Below are 23,816 nucleotides of genomic sequence, written 5' to 3'. Positions count from 1 at the left end.
TACAATGACTTAGAGTTGAGACACAAACCGTTTTCAGTTTCAGCAAAAAAAAAACAGTAAAAACCGGAACCGAAAAATATTTTAAAGTTTTAAATTTTCTAAACTAATTCATATAAAATAAATTTAATCTATATATGTATACTATGTATATAATGTATATAATATAATAAATGCAATTGTGCATGGACACTTTATGATTCACACAAAACTTTCAATATTACTTTATATGTGTATAATAAACGTCACACAAATTGTACTTCAATTTAATACAATTATTACTAATAATATATGACGTAATTTATATCCATATTTGAAACATTTGCGTAATCATTAAAATTGATTTGAAAAAAATGTGTGTTTTATTTGATACACAATAATAATAATAATAATAATAATAATAATAATAAAACATAACTATATTTGTGTCAATTATTTAGTCATATTAGTGGCCATTTGTATCACCGATAGCGTGATGTCAAAGCAATATACGTGCAGTTTGGCCAACGATTGTGTGGCCCGAAAGTTGACGGCCAGTCAGTTATCAAAAGGCGARCCATTTATTCCGCAAAGACTGTTGGTTTGCGGTCACTCTGTTTGCGAGTTATGTATTGTTGAGATCTGTCATCAAAACAAAGAGTTTATCAAATGTATTGTCTGTACGTTCATCACAACCATCAGTCCGGATGTCCGTCAATATGTCATTCAAAATGAGTCGGAAATGCGTAAATGGTTGGATCCGTCGGCTGTCGGCGCACAGGTGTTACTCTTTGAGACTAACGGTATGTTTCCCATTGATTTCTATCAAATCGGAGCCGCAATCGATTCGGGTGTCATTACGGCTTCAAAGACGGCCGAAATGATTGACTTGGATTTAGACGATGAGTCTACTGTTCAACAGTCAGCTGCAACTCTGCGACCGATAATCAATAGTCTTCAAGAAGACGATACAACAATCAGTAATATACTATCCCGAGTGCCGAAGACAGCACCCATTAATTTCCAGAAATGTATTGAAAATGGTGTCAAAACTTTTACCGATTTATCGGCCGTTCATTTTGAAACTCAACGAAATATGGACAATACGACCGAATGGTTCAACAAAATTAGGAAAGATGTCAGACAACTGTTTCATTCATTGCATTCGTTGCTTCAAATGCGTGAAAAAGAGCTCTTGGATGAGATGATGGCCATGGAATTGGCTCGAAGACGGGAACTTCACGCCTCTACTACTGAAATACTAAGCAAAAGATCTGAATTAAAGGGCAAACTATTACAAAGTATTCAGGTCTACACCGATAACGAGAGAAATAAATTGCAAAATTTAATTAACCAATTGGTTAGAGACTCGAGCGGAACAACCATTGGTTTGGCACAGAATGACTTTAAATTGACTTTTGATACTAATATTGAGGATCAACTCAAAAAGTTTGGCAAATTTCAGAAACAAGTTAATAACGATACACCAGTTAAAAGCGAACCAATGGAACAAACATCGGGAGTAGGAGGTGGAGGTGACGAGGAAGACATAACTGAAATTGTTGAAGTTATGGAYCAATCGGAATCAAATGACGATACAATGAATAGACAAGTGGTTAATGTGATATACGTTGAGAGTCCGCATAAGTTTTATGTACAGAAAGTGGCCGATAAAGAGAGATTTGGTTTAATGAATCAAATGATTCAAAACATTTGTAAGTCTCCCTATAATCACGCGCCAGCCATTGGCACATATCCTACTGGAGATGAATTGTTGGCTTATTCATCATCTAAGAAGTGTTGGTGTAGAGGAAGACTCATACACTTCCGAGAGGGCACTAATCAAAGTGGAGAACATTTGGCTGATATTTTTCTTCTGGATTATGGATTAAATGAGACGATTCATTGGTATAACGTAAGAGAGAAGAAGATTGATTTTGACACCAAGAAATATTTGCCGTTTGCCTACAAGTGTTGCCTTTATAGTATCAAACCTAAAACACTGGAAGATAGTCGTAAAAAATCTTATAATTGGTCAGAAAAAGCACTTGAAGTGTTCAAACTGTATGTGACTGGCAATCAATTAACACTTTATGAGTTTGAAATGAAAAATGAATACAAATTGGTTGACTTAATTCATTATGATGTGCCAAATGTTAGTTATAAAATTCCGTCTGCTATTCAAGTATTAGTTAATTTAAAATTTGCYGAAATGACTAATTATTTCGATTTCAATACATATTGTCGCCATAAGAATCAGCTAATAAAGTATAAACAACCAGATATACCGAAAGGAATTAAAACTGTATCAGTTATGGTATCACATGTCGAGACTCCGGATCTTTTCTATGTTCAACTCCAGAGACAATTTGATGATTTAGTTTTGCTTATGAAACAAATGAATGAGACATATAATGATTCAAACGCTGGTATTTATACATATTATTGTCCCAGAATTAACACTCCATGTGCTGTAATATGTGAGGGAGAGTCGGGTTGTAACGGCCGTAATATCCAGTGGCAGCTTCAATACTATAGGGGAAATATTATTAAAATAGATCAGCCATCAAATGAATATGTGGTCCAATTAGTCGATTACGGCTATGCTATTGCTGTCAAACAATCATATCTTCGTCTATTGAGAGATGAATTTTTAACGACTCCTATTCTAGCCATACCTTGTGGTCTGATTCACGTAAAACCGGTTTTAAATAACAAATGGACTGAAGATGTGAGTTGACATTTCATACTATTCAGATATATATATATATATATAATGTAAATATTTTAATATAATTTTTATTGTCATTAGGCGATCCAGTTTTTTAACAACTCAACCACTAAAGGTTCGGGAAAAGCATTGATACTTGCGATGACTACATACGAATTGGACAATTTTAGCGACACTTATAGCGTTTACCAAAATAAAGTCAATGTTGTGCTCAGAAGTTATAATGGCGGCGCTGAGGCCAAGATCAATGAGTTAATGGTTCTGAAGAAGAAGGCCCACAGCACTGGAGATCATTCTTTATGTGATATTCAAAGATCATTGAATTCATCTCAAGAATCACTTCTTTCGACGCGAAGTTCTACTTCTATTAGTGAAGAATCAGAAATTTCTCTTCCATTGGGAGCATCAGCTCTTAAAATTTGCAGAGATTTAGTTGATCGACACGTGCGCTCYGATTCAGATAAACGGTCGTCACTTATTAAAGTTAAAGTGACGTCTATTGAAAACCCAAATGAAATATACGTTCAAATCGATAAAAAAGAAGTGAATGAATATTTTGAAACTCAAGAAAGAGCTTTAGTTGACGATTACAAAAATAAAGAGTTTTTTGGTGAAGTCGGGTTCAATCCTAATGATTGGTGTGCTATTAAAGTAGAGGGCAGTTGGAAAAGAGGTAAAGTTCTAAACTCTATCGACAGTACATCACAAGTGCCCAGATTTATGGTATTAGCAGTCGATTGTGGCACTAAACATGATATACCAGTTTCTCAAATGCTTCCGCTGTCCAATGTTTATACAAAAGATGGTGCATTTGCTATGAATTGTGTGTTTGGATTAAAGCCGACGGGCGGTGACAACTGGTCGCACACTGCCATTGATGACATGAAAGAGTTTCTTTCGAAGAATCATAAAAATATGTATATTTTAGTTAAAGAGAAAATTATTGACAGCGAACCTATTCGTGTGAAACTCTATTCTAAAGAGACAACAATTCCCAGTGCTTTCGGCAAACAACAAGTTATCTATACCAGTGTCAGTACATTCCTTATTGAAAAAGGATTGGCACTAAAAGATACTAATTATAGTAGCAATGGAGTGGTTGATAGCGATGACGATACCGATATTAATACCGAAATGATGCGAGAAGTGAGACCCGAAATGCCTCAATCGTACTTTGAATCGGAAGGAAGTGTTCTTAAAGATCTAATGCAAAGATCAAAATCAATAAAACCAGTAAAAATCGAGTCATGTATCAAATATATTGAACCTATTTATCCTAAAACTAAAACATTTTATGGTATTTATATATATAGTATATAATAATTATAAATTGTGMTAATTTTGTTTGTATTAATATTATTAATAGCGATTGCCTGTGAATTTGTTGCCAATAAGTCTTTCGATATATCATTTCGACAATTCTATGAAAATATGCCAAAACAGCCGCTTATCAATATTGAAGACAAGATTCAGGCAAAACTTACTGATGCGGGAGAATTCGGGCCATTTATCGGTGAACTAATTAAAGGAAACGCTTGTACAGCATATTTTGAATACGATAAGACATGGAATCGGGCAGAAATTGTAGGCGTCACCGAAACTGACGATATATCTAAACTGGTTATACGTTATGTTGATTACGGTAATGAAGAGCAAACCATTATTGACAAAATTAGTTCAGATGTATTTGGCCGAGAAGTTCCAAAACTGGCCATTCGATGCCATATTATTAATATCCAACCGGTTAATGAAGAGGCCGATATAGAAATCAGAAATATTATCTACGCTAAAGTATTAGACCATAAATGTCGCTTTCATTGGGAGGTCAGTGCCATCAGTAACTGTAGTTTGTTTTATTGAYATATATTTTTTATTCAACAGAACTTTCCCACACAAAGTCCAATGAAAGTTAGTATTGATATTATAGAAAATGGATTATATGTTCCGTTAATTAGGATATTAGAAAATAAAGGTCTTTTGGTTGCCGATAGAGAGGAAGATCTGGACGAAGAAGTCGAGACTATACTTAATATAGAAGGTCTCATACATTCAACATACGGCTTATACCCAATTGTTTTTGAAACCAATCGTTTTTATCAAGTGGTTATATCACACTCATTGGCGGGAAAGCATGTATTTTTTAATGTCGATGCTATTGATGATCCGACTGATAACGAAATAGTCATTAATAAAGAACACAAAGCATTCATTTCAATGTTAAGCAAATTAAGAAATAAAGTGAAACACTTTTTACCACTTCCACGACTCGCTGAAGGTTTGCTTATGTTTTTATCATTTTTTAAATATAATTTTGTTTTACTTTTTCTATATTTATATGTTAGGACAAACCTGTGTCGCTGAATATGATTACGATCATCAATGGTATAGAGGGCTTATACTTAATGTTGATACCAATGTAGACTCAGGAGTGGCCAATATTTATTTTGTCGATTATGGAAACAGCGAAAAGGTTTCAATAAATAAGTGAGTAGTTGTAATGTAGTTGAGTATATTGTTGGACATTACCTATATTGATGACCTATAGGTTAAAAGTAATACAACCCGAATTTCTTCACCCGCGATCACACGCTATATTCTGTGAGTATTATAACGTGAAACCCGCCCGCAATCGGTTGTGGTCTAAAAGTAAAGACTTATTCGATAAGATCGCTCAATATGTGAATAATCTCTGTAGCGATCAAAGACTTTTAGCCAGATTTAAGGTTTGTTTAAAAATATATAATTTTTTTAAATACAGTTAACAATTTGTTATGCATTACAAGTATTAATTATATTAATTATATTAATATATTTGAATATTATTAAAATAGTCTGACAAATATCCTCTCAAAATTGATCTATACTTGAGTTGTGCCGACGATCACACTAAACCCGATCGACACGTTTTCCAAGACTTTGTTGATAATGGATTACTTGAGTTCTGTGATCCACAAGAGGTTTGGCGCAAACCAATTGAAGTACAACAAAGTATACGAAACATTAGAGTTAAAAGCGAACCAACGAATCAAAGTTGTGATTAACAAAGTTGTCAATCAATATATTAATTGTTATGATTTATTAAAATATGATAATTGTTTGTAAATTTGTTTTAAAAAATAGAATTTATACATTTCTCATAATTATCGATGTATTATATGAATAATTGACATTTAATTTATTTCAATTATGATTTTCATACATTTACCATAGTTAATAATAAATGTGATAATAATCAAAAATAAATTTATTTATAGTTTAAAAATTGATACAATTTATTATATATAAAATCTGTAAATATTATATATACTTTATATCGAAATTACTTAACAAAATAATTAATAAAATCATTAATCAATAACAATACATCCGTCCGCGTCTTCAACAACACTGAAATCACAGGTGTCTTCTTCGTCATCTAATTCAATAATTAGCGGTGAATCACATTTAGCCGTAACTATAATTTTTTAAATATATTTTTATCTCAATTCGTTATTTACTATATTATAATTAAAGCAAACCATTTTGAATATCATAAGTTGCGTTTGATTTGACAAATATCTCTGTAATGTCATTATCGGTGTGGTATAAAACATCGGTAAAGAAACTAAATATTAAATACAAATAATTATAATAAATAAAAGTTATATTATTCTTATAAAAAATGTCAATAAATACCCGTCAACTCTAAGAGAGTCAAAATTGGCTTCTTTTTGACAGATCGGACAAATCCAATCGTATCGGTATTCGTTGGCTTTAAAAAATGAAAACGCGTCGAAACATTCAATATGTTTACAATTATTAGTCCGACACGGAGTCTCTAATCTACAACAACTTAGCTGTTAAGTTAAAATCAATATTAATTTTAATATATATATATATATATAAATTACCGATAATACGGACTGTACTTACAGGACAAATGAGTTTGACTTTAGTTGAGGTGTTGGCTATATTAATGATTATATCGTCTTGTGATTGACTTTCATGTCTTGATTTAACTTTAAACATAACAAAATCAAAATCAAACGATAAACTATAAAATCTAAATAATCTATAAATTAAAATAATTACTCAATTGTTTAGTGATATCAGAAATGAGAAATTGTGATGGATTTGCTTTAAGCTTTGCCAGAAAGGTTTCAGGCGTTTCATATTTTACAAGAGATATCTCATATAAACAGGGCATAAGAAAAGTATATTTTTCTTTAGACATCCAGAATCTCACTCTATTGGTTCCAATAATACAATCATCACTCAAATTAATTGGACAAATATATTGCTCCTTAACCTACAATTTGAATAGAAGTCATTAATTTAAMAAATAACAAGAATTACATTACRGTAAGTCAAAAATGGTGGCAAAAATGGTGGCAAACCTGATCGGAAGCAAAAATCAGTTTATTATTGCATTCAATACAGAGATACTCAGGAACGACATCCTTCTGTTGTCTTGTATTAATGTCATTAATATAACTGAATCTCAATTGAATTTGATAGCAATTATTTGTTAACAGTTTTTGTAAATCATTTTCATAACTATTATGCCTAATAAACATATTGTTTGACTGCACGTCACATAAATCTATTTTGAACTCAACAGTAACACCAATATCTGAAAGCGATCCTAAAATATAATATTTAATAAAAATGATATCAAATAAGTTAGTTGTAAATCAAATCAAACAAACCAATAGTTTTTGGTTCCAAAATATTTTTAATGACATTAAACTTAGGCAAACATTTGAATTCAAAATTCATTAATGATTGCTCGGGTAAGTCATATGAATCGGTTGTTTCACCGTTGATATTGTTGACATCCATTTCCTGTTTGGAAGTGGAAAATTGATCAAATAATATTTTTTGTTGTTTAATAAGTGCATCGAAACTTTGCGGATTTGCAAATTCTGAATCAAAATTAGGATAATTTGTTTCATTATTTTGTTGACATTGGGTGCTATTGGTTGGTCCACTAAAACCATGATATATATTATTATTATCGATATTATTAAATGAATAATTTAATGGCTGAGATGAGAAGTTTGGATGAAAATGATTGTTATGTGGATTTTGTGAGTTATAATAGTTATGGCTAACCATTTGTGAGGGTGGCACTAATGGTGGCGGTCTCAGTGGTGGACAAATCAATGGTTGTGATTGTAATGGAGGCTGAGGCGCCATTATTAATGGATGTGTTGAATATCCATTTATGGTGTGAGATGTTGACGGAATTCCTAAATTTGTTGGTATATTAGGATAATTTGGTTGACTATACATTTGAATACCATTGACGGGTTGATGAGCTGGAAATGGGTTGACCACTGGATTCTGAGAAGTAATCGTTGCATTTGGTGTACTATTGTTTTGTGAAGACGACTGTTGAGTGGATGACATTGTGTGCGTTGTCTGTGAATTTGAGTTCTGGTACGAGTCGTTGATATTGGAGAAGAAATTCAATAATGAATTAAAATCCAAATTATTAGTCTCATTATCATTGAAGTAATGAGTAGTTGATGTCTTAATCTTAAGCCTCAGCGGTTGACTCCTATCGCTCACCTCATTGTTAACAACAGTTTCGGTATTACTCTGACTTTTGGATGGCGTTTCACTGACAATCTTCTTCTTTTTCTTCTTTGCTGTCATTTTATTAATTAAATGTCATATCACTTGAAGTCAAATAAATTTAAAAAAATTGCTTACATTTTTTGGGAGATTTCTTAATTTTATCATTATTTTTATAGACTTTTTTAACGTTTTTTCTGATATCAATCCATTTATTGTCATTTTGTGATTTCGATTCTTCATTAATGAGATCAATGATCCGATTCCTTATCACCACTTTATTACCACTCTTACAGACACTAAACTTATCGCAGAGTTCAGTCAAATCGACTTTATATAGTTTGCCCACAATTTTCTTAATCAAAATAAATAGTCAGACAATCAAACAATTGGTTTAACAAATAAAATATTATATTTTTGTATCAAATTAAGTGATAATCACATACCAAAAGCCTCTTCTTTTGTTTAGTCATTTGACAGACCTCTTGGCCATCATCGGTGTCATTGTCCATACTATCTGTTCTCAAGAGTTGTCACCACTTATAACAGTGATATATGAATGCAAATAAAGTGATAATTTTATATTAAAGTCATCAGTTGTTTGATGTCAATCATTAAAGACAATAACAACTCCTCATTGATTGCAAACTAATTGTAATCTCAACTGTTATGCAATCAATTTGTTAATTAATCAAAATTTAAATGCATTTCATTATTGAAAATAACATATAATTAGATAATAGTATTAATAGTGTGTATTAATTGTGTGTTTGTTTGTTATACAGTATTAATATAACCGTAATATCATTCAAGTAAACAATAAATGCATTGCAATATTAAAGTGCATTCAATGGTCATAAATAACGTGACATATATTTATGTATATTTAAACCCCTTTACAAATATTTGTGTATTTTTATGACATTAGTTTTGAAAACATAATATATTTTCAGTTTATTATTAGTATTGATTTGTTTGTGAACTTGAAAATCAAAACAATAGTCAAACAGATATCAAACAAGACATGTGTTTTGGATTCAAATGACAAGACATTGGACACAATGAGTGATGAACAAAGACTTCTTGAGTTTGAGCGTCAGATGCTATTGGATGTACTCAACGAAAACTCATTGACCATCGCCTCGAAGGGCATTGTAATCGATAGACTTCTGTTACAATTAACGAAAACATTTTCAGAGAAATCACAGCTCGTGTTTGTCATCGGAACCAATGCTGAAGTTGAAGACTATATCATTGCCGAGTTGTCCAATGAATTGTCAGGTGTCGGACAAAAGCCCAAACGAGTAACAGCCGAGAGCTGTGCGGCCGCTGATCGTCGCGAACTCTATATGAATGGAGGCGTCGTATTCATGACGACACGGATTCTTGTGGTCGATATGTTGACCTCAAGAGTACCATTTGAGTTGATTTCTGGTGTTATTGTATACAACGCTCACACTATTTATACGGATTGTTTGCAGGCATTCATTGTACGACTCTATCGGATGCATAATAAGACAGGTTTTGTGACCGGACTTTCACAGACGGCTCAGGCATTTACCGGACAATTCTCTAAATTAGACCGAATTATGCGCTACTTGTTTGTCACTAAACTATATTTATGGCCGCGATTTCATGTGGCCATTACTGACTCACTGTCGACCCGACCCCTACCAAACGTCATTGAGATCAGACTCTCAATGACACCATTGATGAAGAAAATTCAATTTGCATTAATGGACTTAATTTCGTTGTGTATTAAAGAGTTAACAAATTCTAATAACAGTTTTCTTTACGATTGTCAAGAACTTAATGCTATGTCTGTTATTTCATTAAATTTTGATTCAATGGTTAGAAAACAATTTGATCCCATTTGGTATCAATTGAGTGCTAAGTGTCGTCGGACTATATATGATATAAAACTATTAAAACAATTGTTGTTTCACTTAACACAACTCGATTCCGTCACTTTTTATAGTGAAGTTAAGACCATTCGTGATAATGTTGTCCTCAATTCGCAGACATCCGATTGGCTCTTTTGGGAGCCATCGGAGACATTGTTTTCGGTTGCAAAACAAAGACTTTATATACAAAAGAATGGCAAACAAGTTGTCGACATTGAAATCAATCCAAAATTAAATGCATTTTTTGAAATAATAAAAGAAATTAATGAAGAGACCAAAGATATATCACAAGTTATCGATATTATTGTTGTCGTCGAAAATATGAGTACTTCTATCAAATTAGACAATTTTAGAGATAAAGGTATGGATGCAGTACTACAAGAATTACATGAAAAATGTCAACATTTAATGAATTGTAAGGAACAGATGAAAAACAAATCAAAGAAAACCAATAATAAGACACAAGAATTGGATGAAAACGCACAGACATTGACACAAATGATGAGAAGTTATGAGAAATGTGAGGAAATGTTTCAAAATGAACACAGACTTGACTTTCATTATCATAATTGGCAACAAAAAGGCATTCATTTGCATAATATGTTAAAAGTTTTGAAACCAAAATATATTATATTATACGAACCAGATATGCAAAGTATTCGTCAAATAGAGTCATATCAAGCATTATATTGTAGTTCTTCAGCCGTTAAGATATACTTTTTTATGTTTGATGGATCAGCTGAAGAGCAACGATATCTTAAGAATTTACACATAGAAAAGGAAGCCTTTGAAACATTAATCAAAACAAAAGCATCACTTGTGATACCTTCAGATAGGGACGGAAAAAGTGATTCACATCCAGATTTAGTCCGCGGCTCTGATGACAGCTTAATATTGACATCCAAATACCCGAATAGGAGGCACTCAACCAGTTTCACAAAATAAAACTACAAAACGGATTATTATAGATATGAGAGAATTTAGATCAGATTTACCGACACTTATACACAAAAGAGGGATTGATATCGAACCGATCACTATTGAAATCGGCGATTATATCCTTACTCCCGACACTTGCGTTGAACGTAAATCAGTAAATGATTTAATCGGTTCATTAAATAACGGTAGACTTTATACACAAACAGAAGTTATGACTCGTTATTATAAAAGACCTCTTCTTTTGATTGAATTTGACGATCAAAAGTCATTCAATTTTAAGAGCAAATACTGGGGAACTTCAAGTATAACCCCTTCTTCTTCATCTAATCGACCAAATGTTTTATCACAGTTAGTGGTTCTTACCATTCATTTTCCACTACTCAGAATGGTTTGGTCGCCATCACCTCATTTTAGTGCTGAAATGTTTGAGTACTTGAAAAAAGACAAAGAAGAACCCGACCAGAAGTTAGTACTGGCCAAAGGTCACCAACAATTGCCGGCCGAATATATGACCGATAAATATGACATCGAATGCAAAGAATTTCTGTTATGTTTACCCGGAATTAACATCAATAATATCTACAATATTATGAATTCTGTTAAATCAATCAATCATTTAATTGAATTAAGTGTWGAAGAATTGACTGAATTTATGGGAAACTCGAAAAATGCAGAACTTCTTTACAAAAGTCTTCACACAAAAGTCATTGATTTAACCAATGATGACATCAATAGATTGAAAAATGAGAAAAAGTTTAAAAGATTTGCAAATAAAAGGCCTAAAATTTGATCGTAAATTAATTATTATTTACACAATTGTAATAAATTTATAAGTACTGTATATACTTTACCAATGTTTTATATTTTTWATTATTTGTATATATTTTATTCACTGTGAATTTTTAATATTACTTTAAATTTAACAATATACAATATATAAACTAAATATGTTATATACAAGCACATTTAATATACAGTACATTATCTTATCAKTTATATTGATATTTAAAAYATTTAAATTTCAATATTTATAGATTTATTAAAATTATTTATACATTAGTTTTGTTGATTTATATGAAATAATTATTCAAAATAAAAGATTAATTAATTTTTTAGTGATTCATAGATTTTCACGAATTCCTGAAAGGAATCCGTATATGCATTCTATAAGTCGGTCTGTCGGTCTGTCGGTCTGTCGGTCTGTCGGTCTGTCGGTCTGTCGGTCTGTCGGTCTGTCGGTCTGTCGGTCTGTCGGTCTGTCGGTCTGTCGGTCTGTCGGTCTGTCGGTCTGTCGGTCTGTCGGTCTGTCGGTCTGTCGGTCTGTCGGTCTGTCGGTCTGTCGGTCTGTCGGTCTGTCGGTCTGTCGGTCTGTCGGTCTGTCGGTCTGTCGGTCTGTCGGTCTGTCGGTCTGTCGGTCTGTCGTCTGTCGGTCTGTCGGTCTGTCGGTCTGTCGGTCTGTCGGTCTGTCGGTCTGTCTGTCCCACGAGGACATAGGTTCGAATCCAGCCTCAGCTACGATTTTTTTTGTGTTTTTTTTAATTTTTATTTATTTTTTTTATTTTTTAAGTTTATTTTTAAGCAAAAAAACAAAATGGAGTCCAATAATTAATAAAAAAAAATTTTTTTGTTTTTTTTTTAAATTTTTTTTAAAGTTTATTTTATCAGGAATATAAAGAAAATAGTGTCAAAAATTTTTTTTAAAATATTTTTTTTTATTTATTTTAATTTTTATTTTAATTTTTAAGTTTAGATTTGTGTTAATAATTCTAATAATGTAAGGGATCAGCATTTAAATTTAATTTATTTTAATTTTAAAGTTTAGATTTGTTTTAAATAATCGTAATAATGTAAGTTATGTGCATTTAAATTTTTATTAAATTTTTAATACTTAAATACTAATGTTAAATAAATTAAAGAAAAAGGTACTTGTTTGAAATGAACAAAATAGTATAGAATTATGTGAAAAATTAAAAATATCTTGGTAGTACTTTTCCATAAACTCTGACGTAATAGTAAGTGTAGTACGTTTATAGTAATTTTCCATGAACTTTGATGTCATAGTAATTGTCGTAATTTTCTTGTATTTTTCCATGAACTCTGAATTCACAGTAAGTGTCATACCTTTTTTGTAGTTTTCCATGAACTTTGATGCAAAATATGTGTCGAACTTTAATTGTATTTTGGTTTGACCTCTGATGCATAATAGGTTTCGAACATTACTTGTAGTTTGGTTTGACCTCTGATGCATAATGTGTCGAACTTTACATGTAGTTTGGTTTGACGTGTTGTGCGACTGCTCAGTAGGCTGACAAATTAGTATATAAAGACTGCTATTTCTGCAGTGACCTTCATTCAACAGTCTGGCTTGGTTGGCTATGCATCATCTACAACAGTAAGAGTAAGTTGTTATGACTAATTTATAAATTATTTATTAATTTTTGAATTTAGCAACAGATGGCATTAATTGACGAATGCAAAGTATGCTATGTCGTAACGGTGCTGCTGATGTCCGAACTTTTGTGTGAAACATGTGAGCATCACATTTGACAGAGAAGTTTGTACAATGTTTAAGAATGGAGCGTCATAAAGGCTTCATTAAACTTGTTTGTATTGTGAAACTTTGGGTGGAACTAGAAATTTTGGACGTCAACTTTGACTAAAATGAAGAGTGACAACAGATAGAGATATTGGAGGGCGAACATCCAGTCCACCAACAATAAGTCTTTGAGAATGATTGTATAATCTTTAGGCACCAATTGACCACAACATGTACTATCCGCATCCTAGATATTGTTCTGAACAAGAGGAACCAATGTTTGCATAAAACGATGACGATCATCTGTTTGCACCAAATGAAGATAACATCAGAGTCGAATCTCAAGAGATTGCCACTGACGAGGTCAACAATATTTCACTTCAAAACAATCCATTTATATTTGAAGACGATATTGACTTCGCTTGAGTTAACGAAATCATGGTGGTAACCATTGAAGACAACATTGAAGTCATAACAATCGATGACGCTGAAAATGATCTCATTCAAATTTAATGACTTATCACGAATTCCTGAAAGGAATACGTATATGCATTCTATAATTCGGTCTGTCGGTCTGTCGGTCTGTCGGTCTGTCCCACGAGGACATAGGTTTGAATCCACTATCCGCTACAAATTTTTTTGTTTTTTTTCTTATTTAAGTTTATTTTTTAGGAAAATGAAGAAAATGGTGTCCAAAAATTAATTAAAAAAATTTTGAATTTTTTTTTTTTTTTTTTGAATATTGATTTTTTATTTTTTTCGTTTTTAAGTTTATTTTTTAGGAAAATAGTAGTTTATTTTGTAATACTGAATCATTTGATACCCCACATGACTATAGTTGTTTATTTTGTCATACTAAATCGTTTGATACCCTACATAACTATAGTTGATTATATTTTATCTTACTGAATTTAATTTTTAATTATGATTAGGAATTCGTGTGGAAATGCTTTCTAGCATTCTCAACTGGTTATTATCTAAATTTGAATGGATTTATAAATTTTAAAGTTTTAATTGAATAATAATGCAATTATTCAGTTAATACACAAACAATTTTAAAGTAATTATTGTATCATTGAATTTGTCTTATACTGTATTGACTGCTATTACATATTAATATTATATTAATAGTACTGATTGTATGGTAAGTACAGTACAATATTCAAGTGATAAAAGCATTACACAAATGCAATACAAATAGTGAATCAATGTTTGTATACATAMTTTACTGTACTGTAAATTATATGACTATTAATACTTGTGTTTACTTCAAGTGATCCACACTTTTGATGTTATTGTGGACAACAGTTATCGCATGATATACAAGACCTGCTTATAGTAATGACAAYAACATAATGGCAGACATAACTGATTACAACTTTAATTTGTTTATATTTGTCACGTTTTGGTCACTCTTTAATGCATTCATACCATTGATGGTTAAAGTGGTCAGTCATTTGTTAATGACTGTCTTAATTGTCATCAATTAAGTAATTGTTTGTTWGTTTTATTTATAGATACTAAATGTCTTCTTGAATGAGACAAAAATGGAGACATCATTGCGGCGACAGATTCGCGACCTTAAGACAGAATTGTCTGATATCTCGATGTCCGACGAGTTCGCCAAATACGCTAAAATCGATAGAAAGCTTAACAAAGCCAAGGATCAGCTGAAAAGCCAATGTATGTTATTATTGTTTTTTTCTATCAATTACTACAATTTGGTTGTCATTTGTTTGATTCAGCCGATAGTCAGACCATTGTTCGTATCAAAGCTCGTGTTTTATTTTACGTTATTTTCTACTCTATTTCGGTAATATATAATTGTTATACATATGATATATGATATACATATATATATGTATATATTATTTATCTATTTTAATGACAATTATATCTATTTGTATGTATAGGCCGTAGTGACCGTATATTTATTGTGGAACTATCGGTACGAAGTATTGTTCAGAATTCCCGAACATCTCTTCTATCCGTTTGGTTTTATTCTGGCCTTTCCTACCGGTGTTTCCGGTATTTGAATTTATTTTGTTTTTGTTGTTTAATTTGAATGTTTTAGTTTTGTTGTATTTATTTAAATCATTTATTTCAGGTGCCATCGGTATTACTTCATGGACAGCCATCACTACATTTATTGGCCGCAATATTGTTAACTTGATTTCATAAGTTACGGTACATTAAATTATATCACAAATCTATCATTTTAAATGTATATATTGTAAATTACATTATACTGTATTTCAAAATTTATTTGTTTAGTTTTTTTAAAGATACATAAAAGATCATTTTTTCTATTGCCGGTAGTACAGTATAATAAARTGTAATACAGTATAATTATTACCACTAAAATAATTATTAAAATTAATTTACCGGTAATTTATATATTATACACAGTCATATAGTAAACTATTTGTCACTTTAGTTGTTCCTCATTGAAGTATCGATAAAATGAGTGACATTTAGTGAATCACAAATACACTTATTGTTGTATTTATGCGCCACTTGTCTAAGTTTGTCCACAAATGTATTGGTCATCCATTTGGTTAATGATATTAGTATATACTTTTCGCGCACATCTATTATACAGTAATATTACAATTGATTATTTTTTTATTAATAACTAACAATTTTGAAAAATTACGAACCATTAGAGTTGACATTAAAGGTAAAACCATCACTACTTTCAGTACTTAAACGCAAACAACTATTGATTTGTAGATTTGTATTATTATCAACCAGTATTGCCAACAGTGATAGTGATGTACAATGAGTTGAGCAGATAATGTGGTTTATATTATGGAAAGGAATTGATAAGTGAAACGATTGAAACTTAGTATCGATAGATCCACAGACTTTGACGATATAGACGGTTGAAAACTTAATGCCGTCGCTGTCGAACAAGACATCTTTGATTTTGGACACAAATGTGCCAAATATAATATCAGTAGCAATAACAGTGACGGGATATTTAACCACCGATTGATTATTGTTTGATATGTAACTCTCGATAGGTTCGGTAATCTTATAGCTATTTCTGTGTAATAAAAATTAGTTATTATCATAAAAAGTTAGACTTACTTTTCAATGGCACTTCTTCTACATTTAGGACATAAGAAACCATCGATAGACCACTTAATTGATTCAATGCATTGACGATGTATTCTTACTTTCTATTAAAATCAATGTTATTATTGAATATTAACAGTAATTATACGAAAAAACAAAGTGATTACACAATAACTATTGGAGCAATCAATCAATTGTCCACTGGTTTCATCACAAATGGTACAAAATCTCAACTTTTTGTCTTTATTTTGTGGGAAATAAACTTTTAATGTCTCTTCCAATCGATGTTTCCATTCCTTGAATTCAATGATCTTCTCATACAAAGTCAGACTTGTTTTTGATACTTCATTACATTCGGCGTCCAATTTGTTGTGTTTTTGGACAATAAAATTAAACCAATTCACCAAAACTACAAACTTTTGGTTCGTGTCTTTCAATTCATTTATGTATTCATCAGATTTTCTTTTCATAATTATATTTTCAGTCATCAAAGTCTCACATTTCTTCTTCAGTAAGTCAATACAAGTTTCTTCATTAATAATGTGATTGAATCCACATTTTGAACATATCTTGTGGTGACAATTATTAAGATGTACTGCCAATTGATCCAATGGCATCACATGTTKGCATCCATTGCATTGATTATCACATCTAACTTTCAAAGAGCCGATTATGTTATTAATTGTGCGGTTTTTCTCTACCCAAACATTGGCTACAAGTTGTATATCATTACTATTTGCCACAGTTTTGCTTCGCTTTCTTGAAGTCAACAAATGTCTGCATTCGGGACAATCTTTACGTTCTTTGTTCGTCCTTTGCTCTAACCATCTCTTAAGACATTCACTGCAGAAGTTATGTTTGCATTGGGTTTGAATGGCATTATTGATGACTTTGAGGCAAATACCGCACAACAGCTCTTGTTTTAGTTTGTTGTTATCCGACAGCTGTTCAAACCGATCGCTGTTGTGGCCAACCATTGGATCAGTTATATTATCGTCTAAATTATAGCTCTCCTCGATATTCAGTTCAATACTAACTTTTTATTGTCAATAAATCAATTGATTAAAAACTTTATTAKAAAAATGATTATCTTTAGTGAATAGAGTCTATCAATGATTTCAATTTACAAGTCTATAGAAATCAAACATTGATTGCATTAACAATTATAACGACTAAACTGTCAATAATTTCAATTGTTTTTTCAAATACTATAAAACATAAATTATAAACTTTTATATAAATATTATATAAAGTAATTGATTTATATTAATGTAATTAATTAAATAATCATAACTTATAAATAATTAATAAGCATTTATTTATTTCAAAGGTTAGTTAATTGCATTTATTATTGCCTTTTGCTTTAATTATTAAAATSATTGTTTAAKTTTACAAATAAGACTTTTCTAATCTTCGAGAGACTGTCGTCCTCTTATGAACTCTCGGATCCATTTRGTGACAGTACTATATWCCACTGTATTTTCTYCCAATACAGTATTGATAYTTTCATGGATGGTCTTCGGYTCTTTAGTGATGCGGTTTCAGATCCATTTGATTATTTTAGTATTAAATATCTTCAGGTCGACTATAACTTTGCAAYAATTGATGACAATTTGATGAAAATRACAGCTAAAGCAMATCAAATGTTAACAAACAAAACCAAATCTATTGAAAAATTATAATATTCAAAAATAAGGTGATAATTAACCTTTTTTGACTAATACATATATATATGTACATGTAGAGTAATGTATAAATTAATTATATTGTTTTATTATCAAAATAACTTTGCTGTAAATGTGACAAGACTTTAAAGCCCGTAATTACGGCCCGTTTTAATTAAATTAAATCAAAATTTTTATTATAAATATATTTTAATTCAAGGATAGTATTTATTGAGACAATAGCGACAAATAATTTGAAATATTAGTTTTGAAATGTTATGAAAACTTTGTGAAAGTGTCAGATAATCTTAAACAGCGTCGGCGGCGATGCTATTAATTACAATTATCTGGTCAACAATACGTTGAATTAATAAGTGACCAAGGGCAATGTTGTAGATAATTATAAATTTAAATTGGTCATTTTTTAATTAATTGTATTATATGCTAAATAATTTACAGTCGACTGTTTAAAAAATTTATAAATGATAGTCGACTGCATTTATCTGGCAAATCATACAATTAATTTAAAAATGACCAATTACAATTTTATTTAGTTTAAAATCATCTACAACATTGTCCTTGGTCACTTTTTAATTCAATGTATTGTTGACCATATAATTGTAATTAATAGCATCTCCGCCGCCACTATTTAAGACTCTCTGTAAAAGTGTTGCCTATGTCTCACATATGATATCAATGCTTATAATGTGTTTAAGTGTGTTATGTTAATACATGTACTGTAGATGTATTGTATAGCTTACTGTAGTTCACAGTCACACACACACAAGCATTATATACAGGATATATGAGACGGTATTTAGCAAACATAAAAATTGAGACCGTAGACTCTGACGCCACTTTATTTATATAACAGAATAATAAATCATCTAAAAAAATAAATCTATATTACTAATTAAGTTTTTAATAAATAATATGTTTAATCAAAAATATGCAATTGATTAAATACTAATTTGTAGACGTTTCTTAGACTAAAAATAAATATGATATATATATGACAAATCTGATTTTAGTTATGATAACAAAAAATAAAGTTCATATTTTTTTAGAAGTAATTTGTTTTGGTTATTTAGATTTATTTCTATAGTTTATATTTTATTAAATTGTGTAAAATAAGACTTATTAAATAATATTTTATATTTGAATAGATTATTTTCTTGTGGTAGTCGTAGATTAGGGATCAGTTTTTTTTGCTTGGGTAGGTATGAGACCAACAACTGATAGTTTCGAAAAACTAGATCCGTTAATAATACTGATAACTTGTATGGATGGCCAGGGAAAGGTAAATTTTGGATGCTTGAGTTGGATGAATAGTGTAGATGTGGTGATCGATTCAACGTTGAGGTGAAGACAATAATTTAGTTATATTTTATTATAGTTAACACAATTAAAATAGTGGTTAAAACAATGATTATATAAAAAGTATATTTAAGAGCACATGTATGTTGAATGCAATGGTATGTGTATACTATATGACTGGTAGTAATGGTAGTTAGGATTGTACTGACTGTTTGATTGTCAGTACTGCAATTTATAAAATAGGGAGGTACAGGGAGTACAGTTATTGGATAGTTTAAATATATTGACGGTTAGATAATTTGAATGATCGATCACTATATAGTTACTCGTACTTACTCAGGAACAGGTAGTATAATGAGATAAATAAATTCAAAATAAGGTATTAAATGCACTAAAAGGTATTGATTTTAAAATAGACATTAAAATTAAATAAGATAATTTGAGTTTCTCAACAATTTTATTATCATTAATAATATTAGTCTTATATTTATTATAATTATGATTTAATTATTATTGTATTGATTATTAATATTATTATTATTAAAGTTGTTATTTTTAATAATAAAAAATATAATAACGAGTTATATATTTTTATAAATGTATATTATATAAAACTATATATTTAATCAAATTTAAAATTTTAATATTTAAGTTTTATTTTTATTAATTATTATTATAATTTATTTATTAATAATCGTGTTAATTATAATAAATCTTTATTTGCATTTTTATTTTATCATATTTTGTTTAGTGGCGTTTGTTTTTCAGGTCTCAATTTTGTTGTACTATTGAATACTACTTTTAGGTTGGCTTGTGCTATGACGTCAGATGTCCCTCTCTAGCATTAATAGTATTGCCTCTCTAGCTTCTGTATATAATATCTGCACACACAGTGCTAGTGCTATACACACAAAGCTACTCCTATGTGGGTGTCGTTAATGAGTGTCGTATACTGTCTTTTATATATATTAATACACACGTAAAGCCACTCCTATGCGGGGGTCGGTAATGGGGGTCGCTTACTGTCTTTTATATATATTAATAATTAATAATAGTATGAATTAAATAAAAATTGTTCATGTTAAATTATATCTATTTGGATAATTATAAATTATATTAAATAGTTACTGTTATAATCATATCATTAATTGTTTGRCTAACAATATAGTCTATAASTTAGTTAGTTTTTACCAAMAAAAAAMATTTTCATATTTTAACTGTTAGATATAACATTTATAACATCATATCAAAATATATTTAAAAATTTAATATTACAAACTTACAAAATCTTGATAAAACTTTTTTTGTAGTTAAATTTTACTTAAATACACTACAATCATTTTTAAATGTCAATTTAATTAGATTAGATATGTTAAATTTCAACAAATTAATAATAACAAAATAAAATACATAACAAATTGTTTATTAAAGTTAGATTTTAAAAAAATAACCTTTAAATATAAAAATTATATTAAAAATCATAATAAAAGTTGGTTTAATTGAACGATTACTATATATTAATAAGTCTTWAAAAAGTCTATTTAACAATAATACTCTATTMTAAATACTGTACAATAACTATATTTAAAAAACTATTGMTAAGTATTTGYWAWAATGTAAAAATAAAAATTAATAGTAAAGTCATTAGTAAATCATTAATATGTTTAAGTTATTAATATATTGTTAACAAATTGTTTGATTGTAGTACTGATGGGATTACAGAAATTACTATCTCGTTGTGTCATTTGCTTCAATATATTGATCAATACATCACTAAATCTATAGTCAAACTCTATTATTATATTCTTTTCCGAAAATCTATAATAAAATAAAACCAATAGATATTCTAAAAGTTTATAWGATTTATTAAATTTCAGATTGAGATWCATTTCCATTAGAGGTCTAAATATTTTATACAGTATTTATTGATATTTTTTAGTATTACAATTCATATCATATTAAAAATWTAAAAAGATATTAATATAATRTAAAACATTATGTCAACAATAATTGTATTGCAATTATAATAAATGTAACAAAATATTAAATGAATTACGATATATATTTGGTAWAAATATAAAACTATAATAAATTTATTAAACTTTGTGCTTAACTTCATTAAAGGCTATGGATATGATTATTAAATAGTAATGAATAKCTATTGCRTAACAATATTGTTAGACAATTATATTAATGAGTTTAGATATTTACTKGTATTTATTWTACTTAATGAATTACATTTAATATATGTATTATTCAATGTTGTRGTMAATTATGATTAWAATAACAATTTTTATCAACAACATTAAYTATAAAACTATTAATATAAGTTATATTATATAACTTATTTAAAACTAATATAAACTTTAACTAAATCATCAATGTTAAATTAAAKGCCTAAATATTCTTTTATATATTACGCTTTTAGATGTAAACCTAATAAAAATTATATTACGTAACAATAAATTTGTTAAATTTTGTTATTTAAGTTATTTAATTTATAATTATWGGTTAGTATTGATATATTATCACTTCCCGTATACAGTATTTATATATATATTAATTAAATTTWAATAAAATATGTTATATAATATATATTATATCATTTATATCAGTATATCATATATCAATAGTACATATTTTCTAAAAGTTTTAAACTGTTTAACAAATAACTATTTTTTAATATAATAATTTTATAATCAAATGCTAATTTTTTGTTAATTTTTTTTTAGTTAAAAGATACACACAAACACACATACAACATACACACATACACACATACACACATACACACATACACACATACACACATTCATACACACATACACACACACACACACACATACACACATACACACATACACACATTTACACACATACACACATACACACATACACACATACACACATACACACATACACACATACACACATACACACATACACACATACACACATACACACATACACACACACACATACACACATACACACATACACACATACACACATACACACATACACATACACACATACACACATACACACATACACACATACACACATACACACATACACACATACACACATACACACATACACACATACACACATACACACATACACACATACACACATACACACATACACACATACACACATACACACATACACACATACACACATACACACATACACACATACACACATACACAAACACACATACACACATACACACATACACACATACACACATACACACATACACACATACACACATACACACATACACACATACACACATACACACATACACAACAGGGTTGCGAAAGACATAAACAAAAAAATAGAAGCATAAACAATTATTATAAATTTATAAAATAAAAACATCAATATTTTTTGTAAAATTGGAGGGAATTTATTAAGGGACTATTCACCCTTAAGATGCCCCAACTCTAGATAGTTTTTTCAGTATTTAAAAAGTTTTTATTTATTTATTTTGTAAAGATAAGCTATTTATTTATATTAAAACTCAATTAGTATTTATATTTTTGTTTAATATTAAACTTTACATTAATTAAAAAATTAATTGGTAGGGGGGCTCCCTAACTTTTTTGCTCTAGGCCAGGGGGTAAGACCTAAAAATCTCGATCTCAGTGGGGGTAAGATGGCCTTACCCCCTACCCCCTTTCGCAATCTTGACATACACATTCACAAAGTTGTTATATAAAAATAAATATTTTAATTCATTAATTTTAAAATAMCTATTATGTAAATTTTTTTTATCAATTATAATACTGTATTAAAATACAATTTATGATTTATCAAATASAAAAGGYCACGATTGTAATTAAATAGTTTATTTTATATGAATTTTATTACTAATATAAAAATTATTGAAATAAGTATATTTCAAATCTGTAATAATTTGATCGCAAATCTCAGTTATCAAATGATTTTTTTAGTTAAATTATTAATGAATATTATTTTTATCTTATAATTTGTTTATTTGTTGATTTATATTTCACTTAATGCAAATTTGACATTATATTCAGTATATACATACAATATATATATATATCGATAGATATACACTTTGCTAAGCCATT

The 23,816-nt window shown here is 29.5% G+C and overlaps 4 protein-coding genes across 5 annotated transcripts; 3 read left to right on the top strand and 1 right to left on the bottom strand.

Moving 5' to 3' along the window:
- Positions 1-426: 426 nt before the first annotated feature.
- On the top strand, positions 427-5,752 carry LOC128961890 (RING finger protein 17-like). The gene is made up of 7 exons (XM_054308197.1): positions 427-2,707; positions 2,789-4,004; positions 4,074-4,531; positions 4,589-4,982; positions 5,050-5,191; positions 5,253-5,430; positions 5,539-5,752. Exons 1-7 carry the CDS (start codon positions 473-475, stop codon positions 5,746-5,748), a joined length of 4,833 nt encoding a protein of 1,610 aa, XP_054164172.1. The 5' UTR covers positions 427-472; the 3' UTR covers positions 5,749-5,752.
- A 302-nt stretch (positions 5,753-6,054) lies between these two features.
- Positions 6,055-9,002, bottom strand: LOC128961247 (uncharacterized). The gene is made up of 11 exons (XM_054307464.1): positions 8,713-9,002; positions 8,405-8,621; positions 8,261-8,340; positions 7,990-8,125; positions 7,396-7,938; positions 7,084-7,331; positions 6,779-6,995; positions 6,620-6,705; positions 6,383-6,543; positions 6,226-6,311; positions 6,055-6,161 (listed from the first exon to the last, which is right to left on the bottom strand). Exons 1-11 carry the CDS (start codon positions 8,776-8,778, stop codon positions 6,055-6,057), a joined length of 1,947 nt encoding a protein of 648 aa, XP_054163439.1. The 5' UTR covers positions 8,779-9,002.
- Positions 9,003-9,223: 221 nt separating this feature from the next.
- Positions 9,224-11,899, top strand: LOC128961246 (DNA repair endonuclease XPF-like). Its single transcript, XM_054307463.1, is given in 2 exon segments — positions 9,224-11,067; positions 11,069-11,899. Coding segments are annotated over 2 exon segments (2,571 nt in total). The 5' UTR covers positions 9,224-9,327.
- Positions 11,900-14,800: 2,901 nt separating this feature from the next.
- LOC128961332 (guided entry of tail-anchored proteins factor 1-like) lies at positions 14,801-16,036 on the top strand. Of its 2 annotated transcripts, XM_054307559.1 has the most exons (6): positions 14,801-14,855; positions 14,920-15,093; positions 15,163-15,328; positions 15,391-15,458; positions 15,559-15,673; positions 15,753-16,036. In XM_054307559.1, the coding sequence occupies exons 2-6, from the start codon at positions 15,001-15,003 to the stop codon at positions 15,824-15,826; spliced, it is 516 nt and encodes a 171-aa protein (XP_054163534.1). In that variant the 5' UTR covers positions 14,801-14,855; positions 14,920-15,000; the 3' UTR covers positions 15,827-16,036. The 2 variants fall into 2 exon arrangements, with proteins under 2 accessions (XP_054163534.1, XP_054163533.1); XM_054307558.1 differs by lacking the exon at positions 14,801-14,855 and having other exon boundaries at positions 14,872-15,093.
- Positions 16,037-23,816: the final 7,780 nt, after the last annotated feature.

Source organism: Oppia nitens, unplaced genomic scaffold, assembly GCF_028296485.1.
Source record: "Oppia nitens isolate AA-2021 unplaced genomic scaffold, nextdenovo-longstitch-racon4-pilon3 scaffold5_pilon_pilon_pilon, whole genome shotgun sequence".
NCBI classification, from domain to species: Eukaryota; Metazoa; Arthropoda; class Arachnida; order Sarcoptiformes; family Oppiidae; genus Oppia; species Oppia nitens.
The sequence above is the reverse complement of the archived record's forward strand: the minus strand, read 5'-3'. Positions and strand labels throughout refer to the sequence as shown.

Excerpts from the sequence above, each read along its gene's own strand:
- LOC128961247 (XM_054307464.1), bottom strand. The coding sequence starts at position 8,778 with ATGGACAATGACACCGATGATGGCCAAGAGGTCTGTCAAATGACTAAA. Across the intron at positions 8,341-8,404 it reads TAAGAAATCTCCCAAAAAAT|CAAAGAAGAAAAAGAAGAAG; the intron begins GTAAGCAATTTT and ends ATAAAATGACAG. Across the intron at positions 7,939-7,989 it reads AGCTCATCAACCCGTCAATG|GAATTCCGTCAACATCTCAC; the intron begins GTATTCAAATGT and ends CAACAAATTTAG.
- LOC128961332 (XM_054307559.1), top strand. The coding sequence starts at position 15,001 with ATGGCAGACATAACTGATTACAACTTTAATTTGTTTATATTTGTCACG. Across the intron at positions 15,094-15,162 it reads TACCATTGATGGTTAAAGTG|ATACTAAATGTCTTCTTGAA; the intron begins GTCAGTCATTTG and ends TTTTATTTATAG. Across the intron at positions 15,674-15,752 it reads CTTTCCTACCGGTGTTTCCG|GTGCCATCGGTATTACTTCA; the intron begins GTATTTGAATTT and ends CATTTATTTCAG.